Source organism: Nansenia antarctica, assembly GCF_963989245.1.
Source record: "Nansenia antarctica genome assembly, chromosome: 1".
NCBI lineage: Eukaryota > Metazoa > Chordata > Actinopteri > Argentiniformes > Microstomatidae > Nansenia > Nansenia antarctica.
The window spans coordinates 54,229,236-54,252,269 of record NC_137674.1 but is presented as its reverse complement, the minus strand read 5'-3'; the positions used below and the strand labels follow the sequence as shown (position 1 = coordinate 54,252,269).

Sequence of the window (23,034 nt, the reverse complement as noted above, 5' to 3'; positions counted from 1 at the left end):
TTGTGCGTCTTCTCTTAGTTGGACAGTGGCTGAGGCTGGAGGAGAGCAGAGGTCCCAGAGCGCAGTAAACTCATCCTCTGTGCGCAGTGATTTTATGCATTCAGATGCACTGTTCACAAGAGTAACCGCAGTGAACAGGTCCATGTTCTCGCTTTGTAGCAGTCTGTTTGGTGGCTCGAAAAGTGACAAAACTTTCTGAACAACGTGTGCAGTAAAAAGAAAGCTGCGTTGTGATATGGCACGAAGAAGCCCAGTAGCCTCGACACGCGCCTCAGCATGGCCCCGCACGTTCTCCACCTCGGTCAACACCGTGGATATATCCTGGAAACTTTTCAGCACCACATTGACTGTTGCCAAATGGTCAGTCCATCTCTGGTCCAAGAGGCGTTTCAAGATTTCGCCCTTGTATTGAATGTTGACGGTTGGCCTCCTGATGAACTTATATAGCATATCGCATACGCTGAAAAATTCCTGGACAGCCTCTTCACAGGACATGGCATGAATCACAACTAAGTGAAGTTGGTGATTAAAACAATGAATATATGGTATGTCACGAGTCACGACCCAGTTTGTTCTGTAGCAGTTTCTGCACACCGCCGTGTCTCCCTGACATTAGTGACGCGCCATCGTAAACCTGACTCAGGATTTTGTCAGGGCTCAGTCCAGCTTTCTTGAGCTCATCAATGATAACACCTGTTAGTGTCTCTGCATCCCCCTTCTCTGACGTGGACATTACCAATAGGCGCTCACTGACCCCGTAGCTCTCATCATCAACATAGCGCACAACTATCGATATGTTTTCCTGGCCTGTAGGATCCCGTGTCCCATCCACTTTTATTGTGTACCAGCTGTCCCCTACTTGTCTTACTATCTCCTCTGTCACAAGGTTGCTCATCATTTCTATAATCTCGTTTTGGATTACTGGGCTGGTGTAGCGTGCATTATGTGGAATTGCTTGTGTGATCTTTGCCAGTTCTGCATCTTTACGCATGGTGTACTCGAACAGCGACAAGAACAGCCCAACGGAACCATGGTCATCGTCTAGCACACCGGCAAAACCACAATTATCTCCACGTAGGGGCAACTGATTGACCACTAAAAACTTGAGCATATCAATGATAGCTGACATGTAATATCTGTTGCGTGCCAGCTGTTCGGAGTTTAGGAGAGTGGAAATCTCCCTTCCCGTCTCTTTGCGTTTTACAGAATCCCTCCACATTGCTTCACAGGCTAAATGCTCCTTTGAAAGGGCATGCTTATTTAAGCCCTTGTTTGTTTCAACGGCATGTTTCCAGTCATTAAATCCCCTAATGGAGAAGGTTGAGATGATTTGAATTTTCTACATGCGTAGCAAAACGCGGCGTCCTTTTTCATAGAATATTCAAGCCAGTCCCTGTTCCTATACCAGCTAGAGGCGAATGATCGTTTCTTTGCACCAAACATCCAGACTGGATATTTGGTCAAAATAAGCTGTTTAGGCTGGTCCATCCCAAGGTCATCCGATGGCTCCGCCTCTGCTTCCACTGAACCAAGATGAACACTAGTCGTCGGGGGGCTAGCAAGGCTAGTAGTAGCCCTAGCCCTAACAGTTGGGCTAGTAGCGAAACTCACCTCGCTAGTGGTAGCCGTCGGGGTGCTAGTGTCAGGCTGCCCACAGTCGCTAATGCTGGTGCTATGTCCATCGGGGTTGGGTGCAGCTGCACCTTTCGAGGATTTACCGGTAATCCACTTTCTTATATCCACTTTCTTATTCAAAAAGCTTTATCCATCAAAAAGCGCAGATTTTACTCAACTGCTCAGTGCTCGCCTCACACAACTGAAATGGCGGGAGCAGCAGCGTGCGTAACGTACAACTTTCAACTTTCAAATGATTGGTTGTCACTAGAATCCCGTCCAACAAAATGAAAAACACACTATTGTTTCTCAATTTTAATGTCTTCCTTTAACATAAAATATGAATAATTTTAAAAATATAAATATATTTCTTTATTTTTAATTTTATATCTGGCTGCCAGTTGGGGGGGCACCAGCACGTCTGTGGGCGGGCCCGGCCCCCTGAGGCCCGCCCATAGTGACGGGCCTGAATGGACCAGAGCCCGAGAGGGAGGGACGGACTACCCCAACCCCAGCACCAGTGCCAGATCCAATGAACCGACGCTGCCTGGACGGAGGAGAGCCGGACTGCCGGCGTGAACAGTTTTATATAATAACGAGTGTCATTTTGTGTACTGGACCAGTGCACCGAGAGGGACTACCCCTACCCCAGACCACTAGAGCCGGTGCCAGATCCAACAAGCAGAGAACCCAGAGGCGAACCAACGAACCCAGAGCGAGACCCGACGGCCAGGGCCGAGCGGGGAGAGTCACCTAGGGTGCTTAGCTTTTAAATTGCGAAGTTATATTGACGGATGTGTCTTTTGTGACCAGACCGAAACGGCCTGAGCGGAGAGCCCAGGTGAACAGAGCTCGAGTGACGACGAGACGGAGAACTATAATAGCCAGCGAGAGGTACGGAGTACCCCCCAGAGTACAGAGAGCGCGGAGGAGCGCCACCCCCCCAACTCCGGACGGATCCTCTACTGCCAACCGGCCAACCCCCTCCAGTGGAGGGTCACCTATGTTATCCTTTTTGATATAATTGACTTTTACGGCAACGCCGTCCCTCCGAGTGGGCAATGCCCAACTTTACCTTTTTAAGTTAGGAATAAATACGGCGATGCGCCTAAAAGTGACCTCCGTCTCCTCATCTCTCTAGCTCAGTGTGTGTACATTTACTCTGGTCAAGTGAGAGTGTTGCCACAGTGTATGTGTGAACGCGGGTGTAGACAGTATGTATACACTGTATGAGTGACAGATATTACATACATTCACTGAAATAAAATATAGAATATGAGTGCCCCTGCCCCCATACATTCAGCTGCTGCATCTTCTGATGGACGTCGCTTTGGGAGAAGTGTTCCACATTTGTCAGCTGAAGGTCCAGCTCCGTCAGCCACACCAGCAGACTCTCCTTGGTCCCCTCAAACTCCTCCCTCTGCCCCATGAAATGCTGAGTGGAGAGATGGGGGTGGGGGGAGAGGAGAAGGGGAGGGGGGTGGGGAAAACATTGAAAACGTGAAATTTAATGTGACGGAGGAGGGAAATTAAATGTGGGAGATAAAAGAATGCAAGACAGTGGGAGATGAAGAGTGAGAGGACGTGGGAAACAGAGGAAGGGAGAGGAAAGAAAAGAAGAGAGGGAAGGGGGAGAGATAAATGGGACAAGAAAAGGGAGTTGTAGAAATGAAGAAAGAGGGGGAGGGGAGAGGAGATTAGAAATGGTGGACCATTGTGCCATCCCCGCTAAGCTACACTATAAAATATCTATCCTTAAAATCTGTGCCATTTTTAAGTACACCAATACACCAATGTCATCCAAAAATGGCAAATGGCTTTAATTCAAAGAATAGCGCTTCATCATACAGTAAGACAATGACCCAAAACAAACTGCCATCGCAACTAAGGAGCTTTTCAAGTTTTTGACAGCCAAGTCAATCTTCAGAGATGTCAGAGGGAGTCATTCCGATACATCTTTACAACTTTAAAGCTGCACAGTTCTTACAGTATAGGTTTTTTTCTAAATGCTGTGTTAGAAGTAGTCCTTGTGCATACAGTTGTGTATAGTGTGTTAAACTTTTGGGGTTTTGGATTTTGGTTGGCATACGTTTGAAAGTGAAAGTCGAGTCCCAGTCATTCGGTTACCATGGAATTGCCCCTAAACTAGGGATGTTACCGCTCGACGCAGTAGTCACGGCACGGTGTCTATCTTCCGACGCAATGTGCGTCGATACAAATGTATCGATGCTTGTGTCAAATGGCAAAAACCACGTGACTACTCGAAGAAAGATTCGTACGTCACACACGCACATCTGACGCGTGTGTCAGTCGTTCCGCAAACGGGGCAGTGTTCCAAGTTTGGTACTGCATAAAATGACGTTGAACTCTATCATATTCACTCATATTCACTCATATTCACTCATATTCGAGGGTTGTAGTCAGAGTGGAGACATACGGACGCTAGACAGAATACATTTATTGACAGAGACAGAGATAGAGATAGAAATAGACATGAGATTGGTAGATATTGATAGATAGATATAGAACATACAGAGATAGTCATAGATTCATAATTGCAACACATAGGCTAGCCAGATAGATACGCATAAAAAAACGTTGCCTGTTCATGTATGTAGTTTATTTGTATTTAATAATGGGCCTATATGTTTGCTCCTGACTGTGGGGCAAGGTATTTACCTCCTGGCCCCTCCCCCTGACCTGATAGGACCACTGGCTGTGACTGCATCTTGACCAAGTTTATAAGTAAGGATGTGGGCTCTGGCCCTGCCTCTCTTCTCCCTCACCTCTTGAGCAAGCAGCTCCCTCTCTCTCTCTCTCTCTCTGTCCCCTCCCCCTCTCGCTCTCTCTGTCTCTCTTTGCCAGACCAGCGTCCATCTTTGATGTCTGTGTACTTTTGCATTTTGAATAAATGGTCTTAAACTGCTCAATAACTGTTCTTCATTTTAGTAGCCAACAGGTTAGGAATTTACGACAGATGGCGAGCCTAGCACGGAGTCCAAAAAAGGAAATCTACGTTTGAAAACTTAAGCTGAAGCCACAGCTCTGAAAACGGTAAGAATTAAAATAGCGCTATTTTCTGTTTAAACCGCTAGGGGCGCGTGTGCAACAGCTGGGTTTTCAAGCGTTTTCTTTGAGGCTAAAACAACCTTCAACTTTAAGGTTTAAAGGAAAGTAACTTGTTGGAGAAAAGGAAACACATCTTTCATAGTCTTTAAACTGGGGGTGAGAGCCGGGTTAAGAAGCCCGTATTTGAAAATATACGATTTGATTTGTAAGGTATTTGTAAATGAGGGATTTGATTTGCATGGTGTTATGGAATATCGTGTATGTGTGTAAAATTCGGTATTAGAGGAAGACGGACTCTAATAGTGTCTATATGAAAAAGTGTAGACTGCCAGCAACAAACTGATAAAGGCATTTTGAAGTGGACTGGTATATATATTATTGATTGTAAGTATATTAGATCAGAAAAGAGTCTGATGTGGGTAAAATTGAAATTTGATAAAGTGTAACTGGATTATGGAGTCTGTTTTGTAAATAAGAGCATTATTTGAAGTAGATTAAGAAATCAATTCTTCAGAACTGGGTCATAGAATCCATTCATAGACGCCATTGCCCTTTGTCCGGAGAAAAGACACGCACAGAGGGCGCGGTTTTCCCCAGAGGTTAGACAAAGGGTTGTTAAATTGACCCCCCTGCTTTCTGCCCTCTGGCCTTTTCACACATCAGGCTACAAACACGCGGTGATTTTTCAAGGGAAACGGGTTGTAGCCCCCCTCTTCTTGCCTCTGCAAACAAACACTCCTTTAGAAAGGAACCTGACTGATTAATTACATTCCTTATTTCTTACAGATCATTTCACATAGGTTGTGTAGTAATTTAGAGATAGAAAGATAGTGAATTGATCATTGGGGTATTTTAAAGTAGTTTAAAGTTTAAGCATTGTTTGTTAAAAGTAAAAGATAAATAATAGTTTAACTGGATTGAAAGATAATCGTGAAATTGTTGTCGTGAATGTTGTGAGACTAATCTCTTCACAGGAGCGGTTTTTCAAACATTGCCAAACCGCAAAGACCAAAGACCAGCCCCTCCCCCTCCTCCTTCCTCTCTCATACAAGGCTGTCTTTGTCTCCAGTTTCAAGGAGAAAAGGGGGGGCGGAAGAGTTGGCGCATGCGCAATCGATGCGCGTTAGCCGGAGCACAGCTCCACCTGCTGGACAAAAAAGTTACAAGACATTTTTAAAACATTGGCTCTCTGTAAATTGATGAAATACAACCCTCCTTCATTGATGATGTTTGTAGAGGATTGTTAGATATTACTTTAATTAATTTAATTAATTACTAATTGATTGAATTAATTATTCAGATCATTTCATTTTCTGTTTCACAGAACTTTGATCAATTGTTTTGTGATAATCTAATAATAACCATTTCTTTGTGTCGATAATAGCTAATTGACTTTACAGGTTTGCATCAATGAAGTGTCAATGAATAATTCTAACTAATCATTCATTCCTTTCATTTAACAGTTGATTTATTTACAGGTTGTAATTAATATTTGTAATTTACATATTTTATTTTAGTTAGGTCATTTCCACAGTGTTTGATTAAGGAATAGCAGAATAGTACATATTTGATAGTTGAGCAGTAAAAGGGTTTTTGTGGATCGGTGAATACTTAGGTGTTGATCAGCCTTTGTGATTTAATAATTGTGTTGACCAGAACTGTAATTAGTATTGAATGAGTAATTAAGTGACACATTCATAAACAATTAGGAAACACATTTAAGTATAAAGTACTTACACAGCTATTAGATTTAAGTTAATACTGCACTGACATACACAAGAGGCAAGTCTGTTATTCTGAAGTTGCAGGGTTTTTGTGGGGATGGTCAATACAGTTATATTGGACTAGCATTTGTTTAGCAAACAAGACAAAATAAGGTGGGTTGTAAGAAGCGTACACCTTATCTAATATAGAATATTGTCAGCATATTGAGCAAAGTAGAATGGGGTCGAATTCCACGAAGCTGTTAAAAGATATTAGTGAACATCGTGGAATGTTGGCTACGTTATCCCCTATGGCTGTAGTGGAAAAAATGAATCCTCTTGTTAGGGAAATTAGCAAAATGTCTACGAAATGGAATAGCCGTTGGGCATACATTGAACAGCCGTGGCCGAAAGAGGGCAGCATTAATTTACAATTAATTGCAACATTGGAAATACTTATCAATGGGCACAAAGCACATCAAAGAGGAAAGATTAGATCAGAGAAACGCAAGTTAGAGTTAGCTATTTTAGATCTATTTAAGGTAGAGGGACAGAAAATAGCTCAGATGGAACCGGAAAAGAAAAAAGAATTGGCCAGAACACTGGAACAGAAACGGAACATTTCATCCCCAGACCTGTGTCCTGCCCCCAGTCCCCCTCCATATGCTAAGGCACTGGAGGATCATTCCCAGAAGAAGAAGAAGGAGCCAAGGGGAAAAGGGGACGACAGGAGTGACGAGGAAGATGACAGCGAAGATGGCAGTGCAGACTCAAGTGATGACGACAATGCAGATGGAGGCTACAACGCGCAGGTCAGGAAGATGATAGCCACAGCCGAAAGGAAAGGTGGGAGAAGACGCCCGGAGAAAGAGGGAGATTGTCACCGAATGTCATCAAATACATTAAAGAACTGTCCAGTGCTGATTCGGGGTAACAAGATGGAATATCATCCGTGGCATCATACAGATTTGTCTGAAGTGATCGAGAAACTCCCAGTTCTTCAAGAGGGAGGACATTCGTGGACGCGAGAGGTCGACGTGATACTGACAGGAACGCAGGCCGCGATGGGAGACCTGAAAAGACTCTTATCTTTTATTGCAGGATTGGATACAATGCAGGAAATATTGATGAAGGCAGGACTTCATAGATATATCAATACATCAGTTTATGATCCAGAGCTCTTCGCAGCAAACAGAGGCAGGCTGTGGAAAGCAATCAGAGAGACCTACCCTACTCACATTCACCCAGACAATATCATTGTGAAGCCACTGGGGGGGGATGAGAATCCCAGGGGTTATGTTGCCCGTGTGCACGCTCAATGGAGAAGTGTGACAGGGAAAGACGCTGAAGATAACCCCTTAGAAAAATCCATAATCAGGGAAAAAATACAAGAAGGGCTTCCTACCCCAGTTAAGGATAAGCTAGCAGAAGTGGTGGGGCTACGACACATGAACAAAGCTGTTTATATAGACCACGTAGCTCATCAAGTTGAGTTATATCGAAAGAACATTCAGATACAGAAGGCACGAGACGAAGAATCCCTCAGAATATTGACTCATTTGCAATTGACTGAAAGCGAGAGGAACATAGAGGGAGTGCAGGCTTTAGCCCCACAGCAACAGCCACCTGGAGTGCAGACTGCTACTTACCAGTCCTACTCACAGGGGCCACAAGGGGGGTATCCTGCTACTTACCAGTCCTACCCACAGGGGCCACAAGGGGGGTATCCATACCCACAAGGGCCACCAGGGGTGCAAGCGGTTCCATACCAGATGTACACACAGCCTGGCCAAGGACCACCACCAGGGGGATGGACAGCAGCAGGGAAGGAGATGCTAGAACCATGCCAATGCGACCAGAATGGACATCTAGCCTGTGCCTGCTGCAACAGGCCCCAGGGGGGCGCAGGGGGGAGCCAAGGAGGAGGATATTGGCCCCCTACTACACCTGCTCCAGGAGTGATGAACCCTTACGGAGGCCCAGCAGCTGGCCTATAGGGGTGCCCGGAAGATCCGAGTGGGAGGTGCCAGCTGGTGGTGACAAAGAAGCCTGAAGGCGCCACACACCTCCCTATGTCTAGAGAATATGTGAAGACAATCGGATTTGAGGGAATTAAACAGCTGATTCCTACAACTGAGCTTGTAGACTTAGAGTACAAGGGACAGAGAGCAACTCTGTCAACACTTGTGTCAGAACACACGCCAACAGGGCTGCTAGGGAGAGATGCTCTATGCCAATTGAACTGTACAGTAAAATGCACACCTGACGGCTGTCAGGTGACGGTGCCATCCGGTGTTCAGATTCCATCGACAGCCAGAGTGATTAAGCATAGAACAGACCTACAAGCTTTGCCTTTAAAGGGAGCTGATATAGAATATTGGGTTGATGGGTCTTGTTACGGGGTAGGAGAAACGTTGTGCGCTGGGTATTCCTTAGTTAAAGCACAGAATTCAAAGTTTATTGTAGAACAGGCTGAGGCAGTTCCTCAGCCTTGCTCGGCTCAGTTGGCTGAGTTGATTGCCCTCACAGAAGCATGCAACTTGGGAACCGGACGGAGAGTGACAGTGTACACCGACTCTGCCTATGCACATAATGTTTGTCATTTTAATGGAGCTGTATGGAGGGGGCGGGGTTTTAAGAGAACTGATGGTACGCCTATACAGCATCACGCACAGATCATGAAGCTGTTACAAGCCATGATGAAGCCAAAGGAATTAGCTATAGTGAAGTGTGCCACACACAGGTCTGACTCATCACATGTCACACAAGGTAACAGGGCTGCAGAAGATGCAGCCAAAGCCATTACAGGAGCAGACAAGGCAGGTAAAGGTCTTCTGGTCACACATGAAAAGCAATTACAGGGCATGGTCACACTTGAGGATTTATTGATGTTACAGAGTAGAGCAACTATGTTAGACAAGAACGTTTGGCTAGCAAGGGGGGCAAGTCAGGATGACACAGGTCTATGGAGGAATCATGAGGGGTTGGTTGTAGCACCCTCAGATTTAATAGGCATGTTAATACGGGAAGCTCATGGATTAGCACATGTGGCTAGGGGGGAGGTAAGACGCAAAATCACCAAGGAATATGGGTTTTGGAGTCCATATTTGATGGAACAGATTGACCATGCTTTGGGTCAATGTGGGGTCTGCTGGAGAAACAACATCAGAGTGGGTACACCAGTGGTGTCTGGGCATATCCCTACCCCAATAGGGCCACGGGTGGTGGACAGGGGGGTGGATGTACAGAGTAGGCAGGATGTTGTGCCAACAGGTGCCGAGGTCCCCAGAGAACCTGAGAAGGAGGAGCTACGACGAGATGCTGTGGTGTTGCCAGAGCCAGTGGCAATGCCAGTGTTACAGCCAGTGACATTACCGGCAGTGCCTGAAACCGAGGGGACAGTGGAAAGCTGTCCAGATGCCAATGAACCAGAAACCAACGAAGCAGAGAGTGCTGACAGTCTGGAGGTCCAGCCTGGGAGTGTCCAAAGCCTGGACACCTGTGCTACTGGGGATGCTGGCGAGTGCCTGCACCATGCTTCAGATGATGCTGAGGGCGACTCCCCAGACCTTGATCAGCGTGGGAGGGGACCAGGCGGCTGCCCGAACCTCAATGACACTGACGGACGACGACCAGTTAGGAAAAGATTAAAGACTATGAATAGGGTAGTGAAGCAGCAGATCAAAGGGAACGACGGGAATGGACAGCAGATGATAGCATGGCTGGAAACGGTCTTAGGGGCATGGGAAACTTACTTTGCTAAGATAGGCGCACCTATTATAGCAGACATGATTTTTGATTTTCTTAGGAGGCAGGGCCTCATTGACTGTTTTTGGAAAATCAGTCACTCAGTCCACGTTAATGAACTTTTCAGAAGACTAGTCCTCACCTGAGGTGAAGATCTATGCATTAATGCATTCCCTTTGTCCTATGCTTACTGTTGGAGAATTATGGGTTATGATAACTGAATGTCATTATTTGTGTATTGTTTGTGTATTTGTGTGATTGATGTCAGTTGAGAAGTGATGTGGTGGTTATGCAAAGATAGGAAAGAGGTTCTGTTCCTAGCGCAACGAAAATGGAAGCTCCTGACTATGAAAGTGTTATCAATCTGAGACAGCGGTAAAGGCTGTTCTCCAACTGGGTTCAAGTGCTAGCAACCTCTGACCCTGACGCTTCAAGGACAAAGAAAACATCGGTCGTTGGAAGTTTTTGTGTTGAAATATGTATGATGTACTGTGTTTAGATTAATTTGTATTGTTATTTTTAGGATTCTTTTTTATTGTTGATTGTTTGTATTTGGTTTATATGATATCTTTGGTTGCTGGTACTGGTGCTGGGTTGGTCTGTGTTATTATGTTTCTTGTGTTGTGTGTTGATGTAGTTTTTCTGTTGTTTATTGGAACATGTTGTTTATTTTTTGATTTTTTTTTTTTTTTTTTTTTTTCTCTTTGGTTTCTTAGTTACAGTCGGTGGGGTTTTGTGTTTTTGTTTTTGTTTTGTGGTCATTTAGTTTCGGAACACCCTCTGGGTATTCCGAGGGGGGAATCTGTAGTTTATTTGTATTTAATAATGGGCCTATATGTTTGCTCCTGACTGTGGGGCAAGGTATTTACCTCCTGGCCCCTCCCCCTGACCTGATAGGACCACTGGCTGTGACTGCATCTTGACCAAGTTTATAAGTAAGGATGTGGGCTCTGGCCCTGCCTCTCTTCTCCCTCACCTCTTGAGCAAGCAGCTCCCTCTCTCTCTCTCTCTCTCTCTGTCCCCTCCCCCTCTCGCTCTCTCTGTCTCTCTTTGCCAGACCAGCGTCCATCTTTGATGTCTGTGTACTTTTGCATTTTGAATAAATGGTCTTAAACTGCTCAATAACTGTTCTTCATTTTAGTAGCCAACAGGTTAGGAATTTACGACATGTACACAAGCAATAAATATTTGATTGTTCACATAAGCACAAGTCTGTCCAGTTTCCACAATGTAGCCTTGTTTTGCACTCTTTCCCTGTTCCACGAGCACGTCCCAACACTGTTGACCCTGTTATGACATGTTGACCATTTATATCTGCTCCAATTGTCAAACAGCCATGTCCCACACATGCCGAAATGTCATTCCGATTTGTATCCTTACATGTCAAGGGGATAGTGGAGTGAATTGGACTGGTGATCGGAAGGTTGTGAGTTCAAATCCTGCCTGAAACACCACCACTAGTGTGCCCTTGAGTACTACAATTACTCCAGGGGGAATGTCCCTGTAAGTAGCTTTTGGATTAAAAGCGTTTGCTAAATGGCAAATTCTATTCTATTCATATCAGAAATGGACACAACAGTTGCATTTATTTATTTATTCATATATGTATTTATTATAGTCTACTAGACACACCAACATTTAAGACCACATATGGCCACATACACATCGACACAGTTTGTCACAGCACCTTTATTGAACAAGACATCGCAGATGACGGTGGGCTTATTGTATTTTGCCTCAAATACCTGACTTGTGAATCAGTCGATACAGCCGCCATACCATGACCTGACCAGCAGATGTCATTGTGGAGCTGCTGTATCGACTGTATCGATAGATCGACACTTTTTCCGACACAATTGTGTCGAACGTGTCAATTGCGTCGAAAGCTTCGTTTCCCCCATCCCTACCCTAAACAGCTTCGCAAACAACAAAAAACCTTGTCCATGCAATGTTGCAAATCACAAAACCAACCCTTAAGTGCAGCAAACTTTGTGGATTGATTTGCTATTATTGATTAATGATAACACAAATTAACACAAAATTAGCCGTGTAAGATAGCCGTCACCGAATCTCGCACATCCCTTACCTTTAACCTGCGTAAGATGGTGCCCACTCTCCTGTGCAGGACATCCCAGCGACAGTTGCCTTCATGGACCATGGCTCTGAGCTTGCTGGCTCCATCTGTACGGTCCTCCTGGGCCAGACGGCGGTACTGGTTATTCACCAGCTCCAACTGGGTCAGACGCTCATGTACCTGCCTCTGGAAACACTGAGGTGGGATGGGAAGAAGAAAGAAAGGGAAAGAAAGAAAGAAAGAAAGAAAGAGAAAATATTAAAGTACATGAGAAGGAGGAAAGCCAAGAAAGAAGAATATAATAATAATAATAATAACTTTATTTGTATAGCACTTTACATCAAGGTGCTTTATAATAGGTAAGCAACAGTTTAAAACAATTTAAAACAACTATTTCAATTTAAAAACACACATAATTTCGCAGCACAAATACAATAGGTACACAATTTAAAACAATTTAAAAACAACTATTTCAATTTAAAAACACACATAATTACACAGCACAAATACACAGCCTATGACATATAGACAACAGAAAACAGGTGGGTCTTTAACTTAGTTTTGAACACTTTCACTGATTCTGCCTGTCTGATGTCCAATGGAAGACGGTTCCAGAGAGTTGGTGCACGGAAGGATTCAGATTCAGATAACGTTTATTGCCATTATGCTTGACACATATAGGAATTTGTTTTGGCATTACAGTAGGTGCGTTTATGCTTTTTTCACATGTGTACATGAACAAGAACAAATGCAAAAACAGGACAACACAGGACAGACAGTGCATTGGATAGTGCTATATATATATAAAGTGCAGTGCAGAGTTTTTCAATGGGTCCAGTGCATATTCAGTCCTGGGCAGACTTGGGGGCGGGGGGGAGGGGGAAGCCAGAGAAATTTAGCAGCCTGGCGGCTGAGGGGAAAAAACTGAGCCTGTGGCGGGCCTTTACTGTTTTAGGCAGCCGCAACCTTCTCCCAGAGGGAAGCAGGGTGAGGAGGCCGTGGCCGGGGTGGGAGGGGTCGGCCATGATCTTCCTTGCCCTCCTCAGAGCCCTGGTGTCGTGCAGGGAGTTGAGGGAGGGCAAGGGACAGCCGATCACCCTCTCCGCTGCATGTATAACCCTCTGCAACTTGGCCTTGTCCTTGACCAGGTGATGATGGAGGAAAACGCACGCTCACCGATTGTCTTTTTTCTGTCTCTAGGAACAATCAGCAGGGCAGAGCCTTGTGAGCGCAGAGCCCTTGAGGGCACATATGGGTCGAGAAGGTCCTTTAAATAAGAAGGCGCAGTGCCATTTCTAGCTTTATATGTTAGTAGCAGCATCTTGAAGTCCGCTCTAACATGGACAGGGAGACAATGAAGGGAGGCCAGTACTGGTGAGATATGGTATCGTATTTCTTTGACCCAGTCAAAATGCGAGCTGTAGCATTTTGGACCATTTGTAATATAATAGGAATTAAATAATTAAAAAATAAGGGAATACAGAATGATGAATGCATTAAAGAAAGGAAAAAGTGCAATAAAATAATAATTAAAAAGTTATCATTTAAAATCAAAAAAGAAAAACAAATCAGTCATTAAAAACCTAGCCTAAACTGTCAGCATTTAAAATACAGTCAATTAAAAGCCGAACAGAACAGTTTTCAGCCTAGTCTTGGAAATTGCTAAAGATGGAGCTGACTTAATATTATGTGATAGTTTGTTCCAATTTGTTGTTGCATAGTGAATGCTGCCTCTCCATTTTTGGAGCTAACTCTTAGAACAGTTAAAAGGCCAGCCTCCGATGACCATAGGGATCTAGCAGGTTCATAAGGCATGTCAAAGCTGTATTTTGGCCCTAAACCATTGAACGATTTGTATACAAGGAGCATGATTTTAAAGTACATTCTGTGAGATACAGGGAGCCTGTCTAATGATCTAAGAATGGGAGAAATGTGATCAAACTTCCTAGTTTTCGTCAATGAGAGTGTGCCTCATAGGAAGTGTAGTATTTAGATTCTTCAGTATTCAAAACTCACTCTGAATCAAGTGCTGTGCAAAGATTTCCAAACTATATGTTATATTATATGCATGTAAAATCTCAGCATTTGCATTTTACATCATAATGTTATACACTGAGAACTTTCAAACTGACCTCAAACTTGTTGAGTTCTTCCTTGGCGACAGTGTAGAGGACATCAGCGGAGTTCGGGTTGGCGGCTGTTTGTTCAGCAATCTTAAGCCAGTCCTCAAAGCACGAGTAATCGTCCAGAAACTTACACCACAGCCTCCATGTCTGCTCCATCCTGCGGGTGATCATAGATATGAATTCAGATTAAATAAATTAGCAAAAAGTGGGACTACCATTATTGCTGGAATATAATTCATGTTACATGTGTATTTGTGTGTACATTGTGCACATGTCCAAGTGTCTATGCGTGTGTGTGTGTGTGTGTGTGTGTGTGTGTGTGTGTGTGTGTGTGTGTGTGTTGTGTGTGTGTCCTACCTCATCTTCCTTTCCAGAGACATGGCACAGATGGTCCTCCAGCGGTGATCCAGGCTGTGGGTGGTCTGCTGGATGCAGTCGTTCTCTACATCACTGCCACACGTGTCGTGAAGCAAGGTGTCACACAGGGTTAAAACTGACGCCACACCCTCCGTGTGCTGCTCAATGTCCCTCTGCAGATCCTGCAACCATAGACACACAGACAGACAAACAAGATTCATTACAAATTGATGAATAGAGGTAGACAAAATGACAGACAGCCGAATGTTAAAGGGTAATTTATCCAATGTTTGCCATGGCTCAACAATCGGTTTCTGTATATGTTATCTTTGTTTTTGAATAAAGAGCAACAGTTCTTGAAAGGATTGGGTGAGAAGTTATCATGAACGCCAAAAGATGTTTGTTTATTTTACCAAACTAGAAAAAGCTAGATTGGGGCAATCCCAAACTAGAGAGAGATATTAACCAAAAGGATGCTCTTAAACTTCCTTAAGTGATTTCATGGTAACCATGTCAGCACCTACTGTATGGGCAGTATTGACCAATAACAGTCCAAGACCTACTGGCTAACTTTTCATTGAACAACAGAATAGCAAATGTTAAATTACACAGATTAATAAGCGCATTGAGTTGCATCTTGTAAGAAATGCGCTATACAAATAAAATTTGATTTGATTTGATTTGATTAATAACGTATGCATGTCATATCTTGGATGAAGACGTAAGTGGAGAGGAGATTGATCGGGACCGCGGGAGTTTTCATTACTAACGAATGAATGAAACAGATGACCCAACCATTCTTGTGCTATAAAGCCCACACTTGATGAACCCCCCCCCCCCCCCCCCCCAATCATAACGTTTATTATGCATCAACTCTTTTTATACAACCTAAATTTACACAGATTAATAACGTATACATGCCATCTTGGATGCAGATGTAATGTAAGTGGTGAGGAGATTGACTGGGACTGTGGGAGTTTTCATTAATAAAAATTAATACTAATACTAGTGCAAACACACAGAAATACTGCTAAATCACTTTATACTGGCTAGATTTTGAAAATGTAAGGATATTGGGTGGTAGAACGCACATATCTAGGAAAAGTCATGAAAGGTGGGTCCTGAAATTTGATCGAGTGAAAAGGTAGAATTGTTTCTTTTACTCACAGGGGTCAAATGACCCCACCACAGCTGACCTAGTGTTAAAGGTCCTATGCAATCAGACCTACACTGCTACTGTATCGTTTCAGACAGATGAGCATGGTTGGGCTCAATTTGAAGGGTGTGTCTATACTGTATACTCTGGGGCAACCCACCTGCTGTTCAGCTAGCCTCCTCTGGATCTCGTCGTGGTGACACATGCTATAGGTGACAGGTCTGGACAGCTCTGCTTCGATGCGGGACAGCCACGATGGCAGGTTACTCATGTTCTTGTCAAGCTGTTGCACCGTGATGAGGGTCCCCTTTAGCTTCTTCACCCTGGTCACACATACAGTATGAAAGGTCCCATACTACGAAAAACGAACTTTTTTAGTGCTTGTGCACATACATTTGGGTCTTGTTAAGCCTCATTATGTAATAACTGCACATTATGTCATAAAATCCCCAAATGTAATAAAAAGTAACTTTCAATATGTAATAACACCGCATTATGTAATAACCTGCACATTATGTAATAAATTGTCTGAACGCAAAATGTAATAACGTTTGCCGTATTATGTAATAAATGTATTACATATTGTGCAGGTTATTACAAAATGCGGCGGTTGCACTTTTTTGTAACACAATTGAAAAAATGGAAATGTAATAAATATATTTGACTATGAAAAACATTTTAATTCTCCAACATAAAAAAAATCCAGAATTGCATGTTGTGTTGAAACTAAATAGTATTTCTATCGACCACGTAGTATATGCTGATTTGGTTGCTTCTTCTCAAGTTATGAAGCCCCCAATGGCAATTTGCTTGTTTAGGAGACATTCTGAAGACCTGATAACTCTTCAGGGGATCATATTATTGTTATAAAAATGCCTTGTCAATTAACATTATGCAACTTTTCAAAGCATTTAAACGTACTGAGTGCACTGCAGTGCTTGTTACTCTCACGACTCCGACTCACGACTACCGAATTTGTGATCTGAGACTGTGACGAGACGATAACGCTGGGAGGGTGTTTACGTATCGTTTTTGCTAGGCTTGAGTGGGCCGCGAATACTGTAGAGATTTGTAAAGTGGGCCGTGAGTCCAAAAAGGTTGGGAACCACTGCTCTAGGCTATGGTGCAGCCAACTTCTAGAATGATTCTGTGATTTTCATTGACAATTACAATATCGGGGGTGTTTGATGACCATTGGATTAGATCTATGTCTAAAGATCTATGTCTAAAGAGTATTTAAATTACTTTAAAAGTTAATAATTTGAAGAACAAATCATCTTGAGTTGGTAATACCATAAGTACATGTGAGCTAGAGGTGGTATTTTGGTATTTTTTTAGAAGTGGTATTTTCACTATACAAGACTCTCCAAAATCAAATAAGCCTTGGCATTTATAATTACATTTGAATCACTCTTCATCAAAAGCCTTTTTGAAATATGCTATGGAGAGCAGGCCCCGTTTCTCTGATGTTTCATAATGTCTTATTATTTCAAGTAATTGTCGTATGTTATGTAGTAAGAATTCAGAGAGATATGAAGTTGCAGGTGATGTTAATGGTGTCTTACTGAACTCCACAACGTGTCCTATATATATTGTTTTAAAATGGTAAACTAGCTTAAACTTTTTATTTTTTTACAATTTAGGTTCATGGAGAGCCAACCCTTCAATATCCATTACAGGCCATTACAGCCCTTATTACTCATGGTGTCCCCTGTTCTTCAATGGTCACCATGGCAACTGAACAACACAATGCCATCAATCTTTTTATCAATCTTTTTACAAAAATACCTTCAAAAATAAACCTCAAGTGTCTGCAGCTTGGAAGTAGACCTTTATTTCATTCATGTGATCACCCACTGCTAGTGAACCTCATGCTTTGAGAGGGAGGAAGGAGAGTTTTTGTGGCCTAATAGGGTGCATGTATGAATGAATGAATGAATGAATGAATGAATGAATGAATGAATGGACTTTATTTGTCATTGCTACAGTACAGGTACCAAACAACGACATTTAGGAGGGGTGGCTCCCCTGGTGTTAGGAAAGGGAATTTTTTTTTTTTTTTAGAAAAAGCATAAAATTACAAGAAGGTAAGGAGCTGTATGTATGCGTGTGTGTGTTTCTTTGTGTGTTTGTGTGTATGTGTGTGTGTGTGTGTGTGTGTGTGTGTGTGTGTGTGTGTGTGTGTGTGTGTGTGTGTAGATAGTGACTTGACTTTCAACGCTGTTTTGCTTGACACCTTCAGAGCATCTAGTACAGGGGTCTAGAGAGCTACTTGGTGTGCAAGCTTTCTTTCCAGCTCAGCATTGACACACCCACTCAAATGACCAACTAAACATGGTCAATCGGAATCAACTGAATTACTGTAGTACTGGAACAACAAGTACTACTACTACTACTACTACTACTACTACTACTACTACTACTACTACTACTACTACTACTACTACTACTACTACTACTACTACTACTACAACAACTACTACCATAGTAATGTTACCATTACTACTGATTACTGAGAAACTCAATAGTGTAAGTACAACTGCATACACAGGTTTACTCAACTCTTTAAGAGTATGAACTCATATTCCGCTGAATAAAAAACAACCTTGCCAAGAATGATGCCACATACTGGCTTTCGCATTCAAGGGCAATCTTTTCTGAAAGAGGATTAATACGCTCTGCTTGTCTGGGTGAAAGATGGGTAGAGACACTGTTGGGGAATTGTTCATGTGGGTGCAGTGGTCTGGTAGCATTGTTTGACACTAAGGCTACGCTAATGAGCTAACATACAGTATGTCTATACAGGGGGAATCAAGCCGTTAGCGCCATGTGCTAGCCTAACCCCTTTTGTTTGGCCATCCACGTCACGGCTAATGGGGGACGACAGACGACCCCACTCCTTCACCCCCTCTCCTCTTCCCCAGTTCCTCCACTCCAGGGCTGAAAAAGGGGGGACTCTGTAGCAGACATAAGGCCATATGGTGTGATCCGAGTACCATAGCTTTTGAGGGGCCATGCTAAAACCCTTTGATTCCAGGAATGTCCATCTGTCTCTCGTTGGGGGGAATCTCAGGATATCATTATAATGTCTACGCTTACAGTAGACTCAATCAGTATAATTGCAAAGCAGTAGGAACATACTGTAACCAGTCAACAGCAGCAATGAAGCATATTACTTTAGCACAACTACAGTACAGTAACAATGGTTTCTAAACTTTATAGGTATTTGTTTTCGAGACCCATCTGAAAGCTTTTACATTTCCGAGACATTATAGTCAATAACTCTGTATAAGGCCATGGCGCAGCCAATCATTTGGCTTTGCAACTGTAGCTACTATAGAGAACACAACAGCAGTCTGGCTACATCATGACTGAAAATGACAGTAAACATCAACATTTAAAGTTCTACCCCTGAAAGCACACTGTAAGGAACCCCATTATATGTGTGTATAAAGATGCAATATGCCATGCAGCATTGGGGACTCATTGGGAACGTTTTTTTTATGAATGATCTAGCAAATTAAGAAAAATACAAATAAACAAAATGAACAAGAAAACCATGAACCATGAATGTTCCATTTGGACCCCAGACTGCAGAATCACTCCCCATCTCCCGCCGGAGACTGAAGACCCATCTCTTCAGGCTAACCCTTAACTGTCCCTCCTGAGACAACGTCTACCCCCCTGTATCGTTTCTCCTGTGTCATAATAAAAATTAAAAATAAAATACTCTCAAGGGTCTTGCTGAGTCATTGGACCAACCCTACATAGACTGAATGTTACCCTTATCAGAAACTGCCTCTTATGAGCATTTGATGTACAAAATAAATGGGAAAATGGACACATACACAGAAATCAGGGAAAGATAAATCTGATGCATTCGTCATTTAAAACCAAGCCTTACAGTGCCCCACGTCGACTGGTGGGGCGGGGATGGGGATGGGGTTATGGGATGGGAGAAAATAGTTTCCTTTCAGATCACGTATTCACTTAGTCTTTCTATTTATTTGTGTCTTTCTTTTGTGTATCTATATGTACGTATATACAGTATGTATGTATGTATGTATGTATGTATGTATGTATGTATGTATGTATGTATGTATGTATGTATGTATGTATGTATGTATGTATTTATGTATGTATGTATGTATGTATGTGTATATAGGTATATACTGTATATCACCTCTATTATCACTTTGTTTGTTGTATTTGTTTTTTCAGCTGTTTATTTGTACCTGCTATTGTGTTTTCAGTTACCATATCCGTTTGCATTTATACTCTTCTTGCTGTGTTTTTTGGGGGGAATACCCATCTGTAAAATGCATTGAACTGCCTTTTTGGATGTTTGTGAAGGAAATAATAGAAATCATACATATATTTTTTTCTTCTTTAAAAAAATAAAAAATAAATCCTTCTTCTACCACAAGGACTGCCAATGGCCCCTGGCCTGAGCATAGATTACGTTTTCCTGCTATGACTGGTGGACAGATGATTCACTTACTCAGTAAATGTATTTGTTGTAAGTGAGGCGTTTGCTAAATGACAGAAATGTAAATGTAAACAAGTGTGGTAGTTAGGCCCTCACCTGGCCTCAATGTGGAGGAAGAGGTGCTGCCAGCGGTCGCTACCATCCCGCAGGGTGCCATGGAGCTCGGCCTGCTTGGCCTGGTCGCTGGCCGACATCAACTGTTTGCCCAGCTGCTTCAGGTGGCTCTTGTTCTCGCTAAAGTTGATCTCCTCCATACAGTCCTGTGTGGAAGGGGTTGGGGGTCCATTAGAATTTTATTCATTCAGTGGTTAAATAAAAGTAAGTTTGTGAACATAAGCACTGATTTTAGGAAGATGTATGCACTTCCCTTCCTGACCTCAAATGAATACTCTTGTATACACTGTATCTACTTCTTTCCTGTGTCATTCCCCCAACCTCTCATTGCTGCAATACATCAACATAACACTATCAAAGGAATCCAAACCCTCAACACTCACCACAAGATCAGCCTTTTTGTGGATGATGTATTGCTTAATCTGCAAGAACTATCAAACTCGCTACAAGAGGCCATCAAGCTCATTAATTCTTTCTCTGAGATTTCCGTCCACATAAATGTACAATATCTAAAGGACATAAATACTATCAATGCATTTTGACATACATGAAAACAGTCAGTTACAGTAGTACTGAGCCAACAACCAGTTATGCCTACACATAGGATGTTATTCACACCAAATGATAACAGTGGATTGACAGATACAGTATCAATACTGTAAAACAGACAGTATCCAGCTCATGGGTACAAGAAGCCCCTCCTTCTCCAGATTGAGCGGCTACCAATAATAGCAGATACTGAGCAATACTTTGCTAACTGTTTGGCCCTTCTCTTAGATAGACCAGCTATTTGAAGGCCTCTGACAACAAACTTATGAACATGGCCCAGGCTGCCAAATATGAAAACTAAAAGTTTACATCTGTAACCCAGTTGTGATATTGCCTGCCCCAGGTGTTGGTATTTCAAGATCTTGGTTGAAAAGGCTTCCTCTAGGCTATGGTCAAAGGTGCAGCCAACTTCTAGAATGATTCTGTGATATCGGGGGTGTTTGATGAAATATTAGAGAACACTTCTGAATCGTCACTACACAGACTGAACATGCTAGGCTTTACAATGGAGTGCTTGTACAGCGTTGCAGCAGGCCTGAATATGGAAATGACACCCTCTGAAATCAGATCCACACACACACACACACACACACACACACACACACACACACACACATTACAATCCCACAGCAAAATGTTTTTTAATTTTGTCAAAATATCATTGGATGTTTGAGAGTTGCTGCCTATGCTCACTTGTTACACCGAAGAAAATGGAAGAAAAACTGAATTCTGTCTATTTGTAGCTCCTCCCAAGCAAGGTATTTGATTGGTTTCACATGTTGCGAGGTGTCGCTCATTTAAACCATGTTTCCGCCCCTTTGTAGCTACTTTCTAGGAAATATTTAGGAGGTTACCTGTAACACAGCACAAACACTGTCATGCATGTCCATTAAACACATTTTCAGGCAGTAACCAACATCTCCCATAACAGTGGTATCAAGTTACAAGGATTTATACATATTTTTGGTGTTTTAAAACAAGTTATATTGACGATGTGCTGATGACTGATAATCGCCCTCAGTTTGTTTCCTTTACCTTCTTCAGTTTCTCCACCATGTCCTCGATGCTGACGTCTCCACTGCACGACACCTTGTTCTCCATCTGAGCCAGCCAATCACACAGCTCCTTGTTCTTCTCACTAAAGATGGTCCAAGCATTGAGGCAGTCGGCGATCTGCTGTCTGCGTAAGGATACCTGGGAGAAGAGGAGTGACGAACACAAAGAGGAAGGAGAAGGGTGGGTGTGTGACATCGTAAAGAGGTGTGGGCAATTCTATACATTTACTTATTAGTGTGCTTGTGAAGCAGCACACTACTGTTATTCGTCATACTTAATTTTCTTATTATTATTCTGTGGGCTTGCAGGTGGGCTTTTCGGCAAGTCCAACTATTGCTCTTCAACAAACAGTATTTCTTAGTGATTATTATTCTAGCTATTATTAGTATTAGAATTCTTTCACCGGTTACTCCTCCTACAACTTTTTGATACCTATTAAACCCTTTAAAAAAACAGATAGAATACTTATTTCCCCCACTGTATATGGAAACCAAATGATTTTATTAACCACTGCTGCTCCTACACCTTTTAAGATATTCACACCATTTCACAAGTAAAAGGTGCCAGAAATTCCAAATGATCAACTCAGATAAACGTTTTTTGATACCGATTAAACTTTTTAAACGATTAGCCTACGCCTTTTGTAAGTCAAAAACCTGTCATCCGGTTAATATGTTGGAATGTTGATTTATTCATTCTGTGATCTCCTTTGTTAATGCAACTACCATGGAACTTTCAGGACTCTTAAATAAACACAACAGGAGACCTGCAGAACACATTCTTAGAATGATTACACAACAATGCACTCACTTTGCTACCAATTCTACCCCACACCACTCTCAACCACTTAACTCAATTGAACATGTATTTCATTTCCTGATGATACGATTTTAGGCAAAAATACCTCAAAACAATACTTACTATATTCTAATATTATTAGTTACCTGTACTGTAAATGCAAGGTTAATACCAGAGGAAAC

The 23,034-nt window shown here is 42.6% G+C and overlaps 1 protein-coding gene across 1 annotated transcript in view; it reads right to left on the bottom strand.

Moving 5' to 3' along the window:
- syne2a (spectrin repeat containing, nuclear envelope 2a) overlaps positions 1-23,034 on the bottom strand; it is a gene marked incomplete at both ends in the record, with an annotated part of 85,226 nt that overhangs the window by 21,552 nt on the left and 40,640 nt on the right. Inside the window, 7 exons of the mRNA XM_080524118.1 lie at positions 2,912-3,049; positions 12,220-12,402; positions 14,340-14,490; positions 14,691-14,872; positions 16,007-16,169; positions 20,432-20,595; positions 22,034-22,192. Of these exons, the coding sequence (XP_080380244.1) occupies positions 2,912-3,049; positions 12,220-12,402; positions 14,340-14,490; positions 14,691-14,872; positions 16,007-16,169; positions 20,432-20,595; positions 22,034-22,192 (1,140 nt within the window). The remainder of the gene's footprint in view (positions 1-2,911; positions 3,050-12,219; positions 12,403-14,339; positions 14,491-14,690; positions 14,873-16,006; positions 16,170-20,431; positions 20,596-22,033; positions 22,193-23,034) is intronic.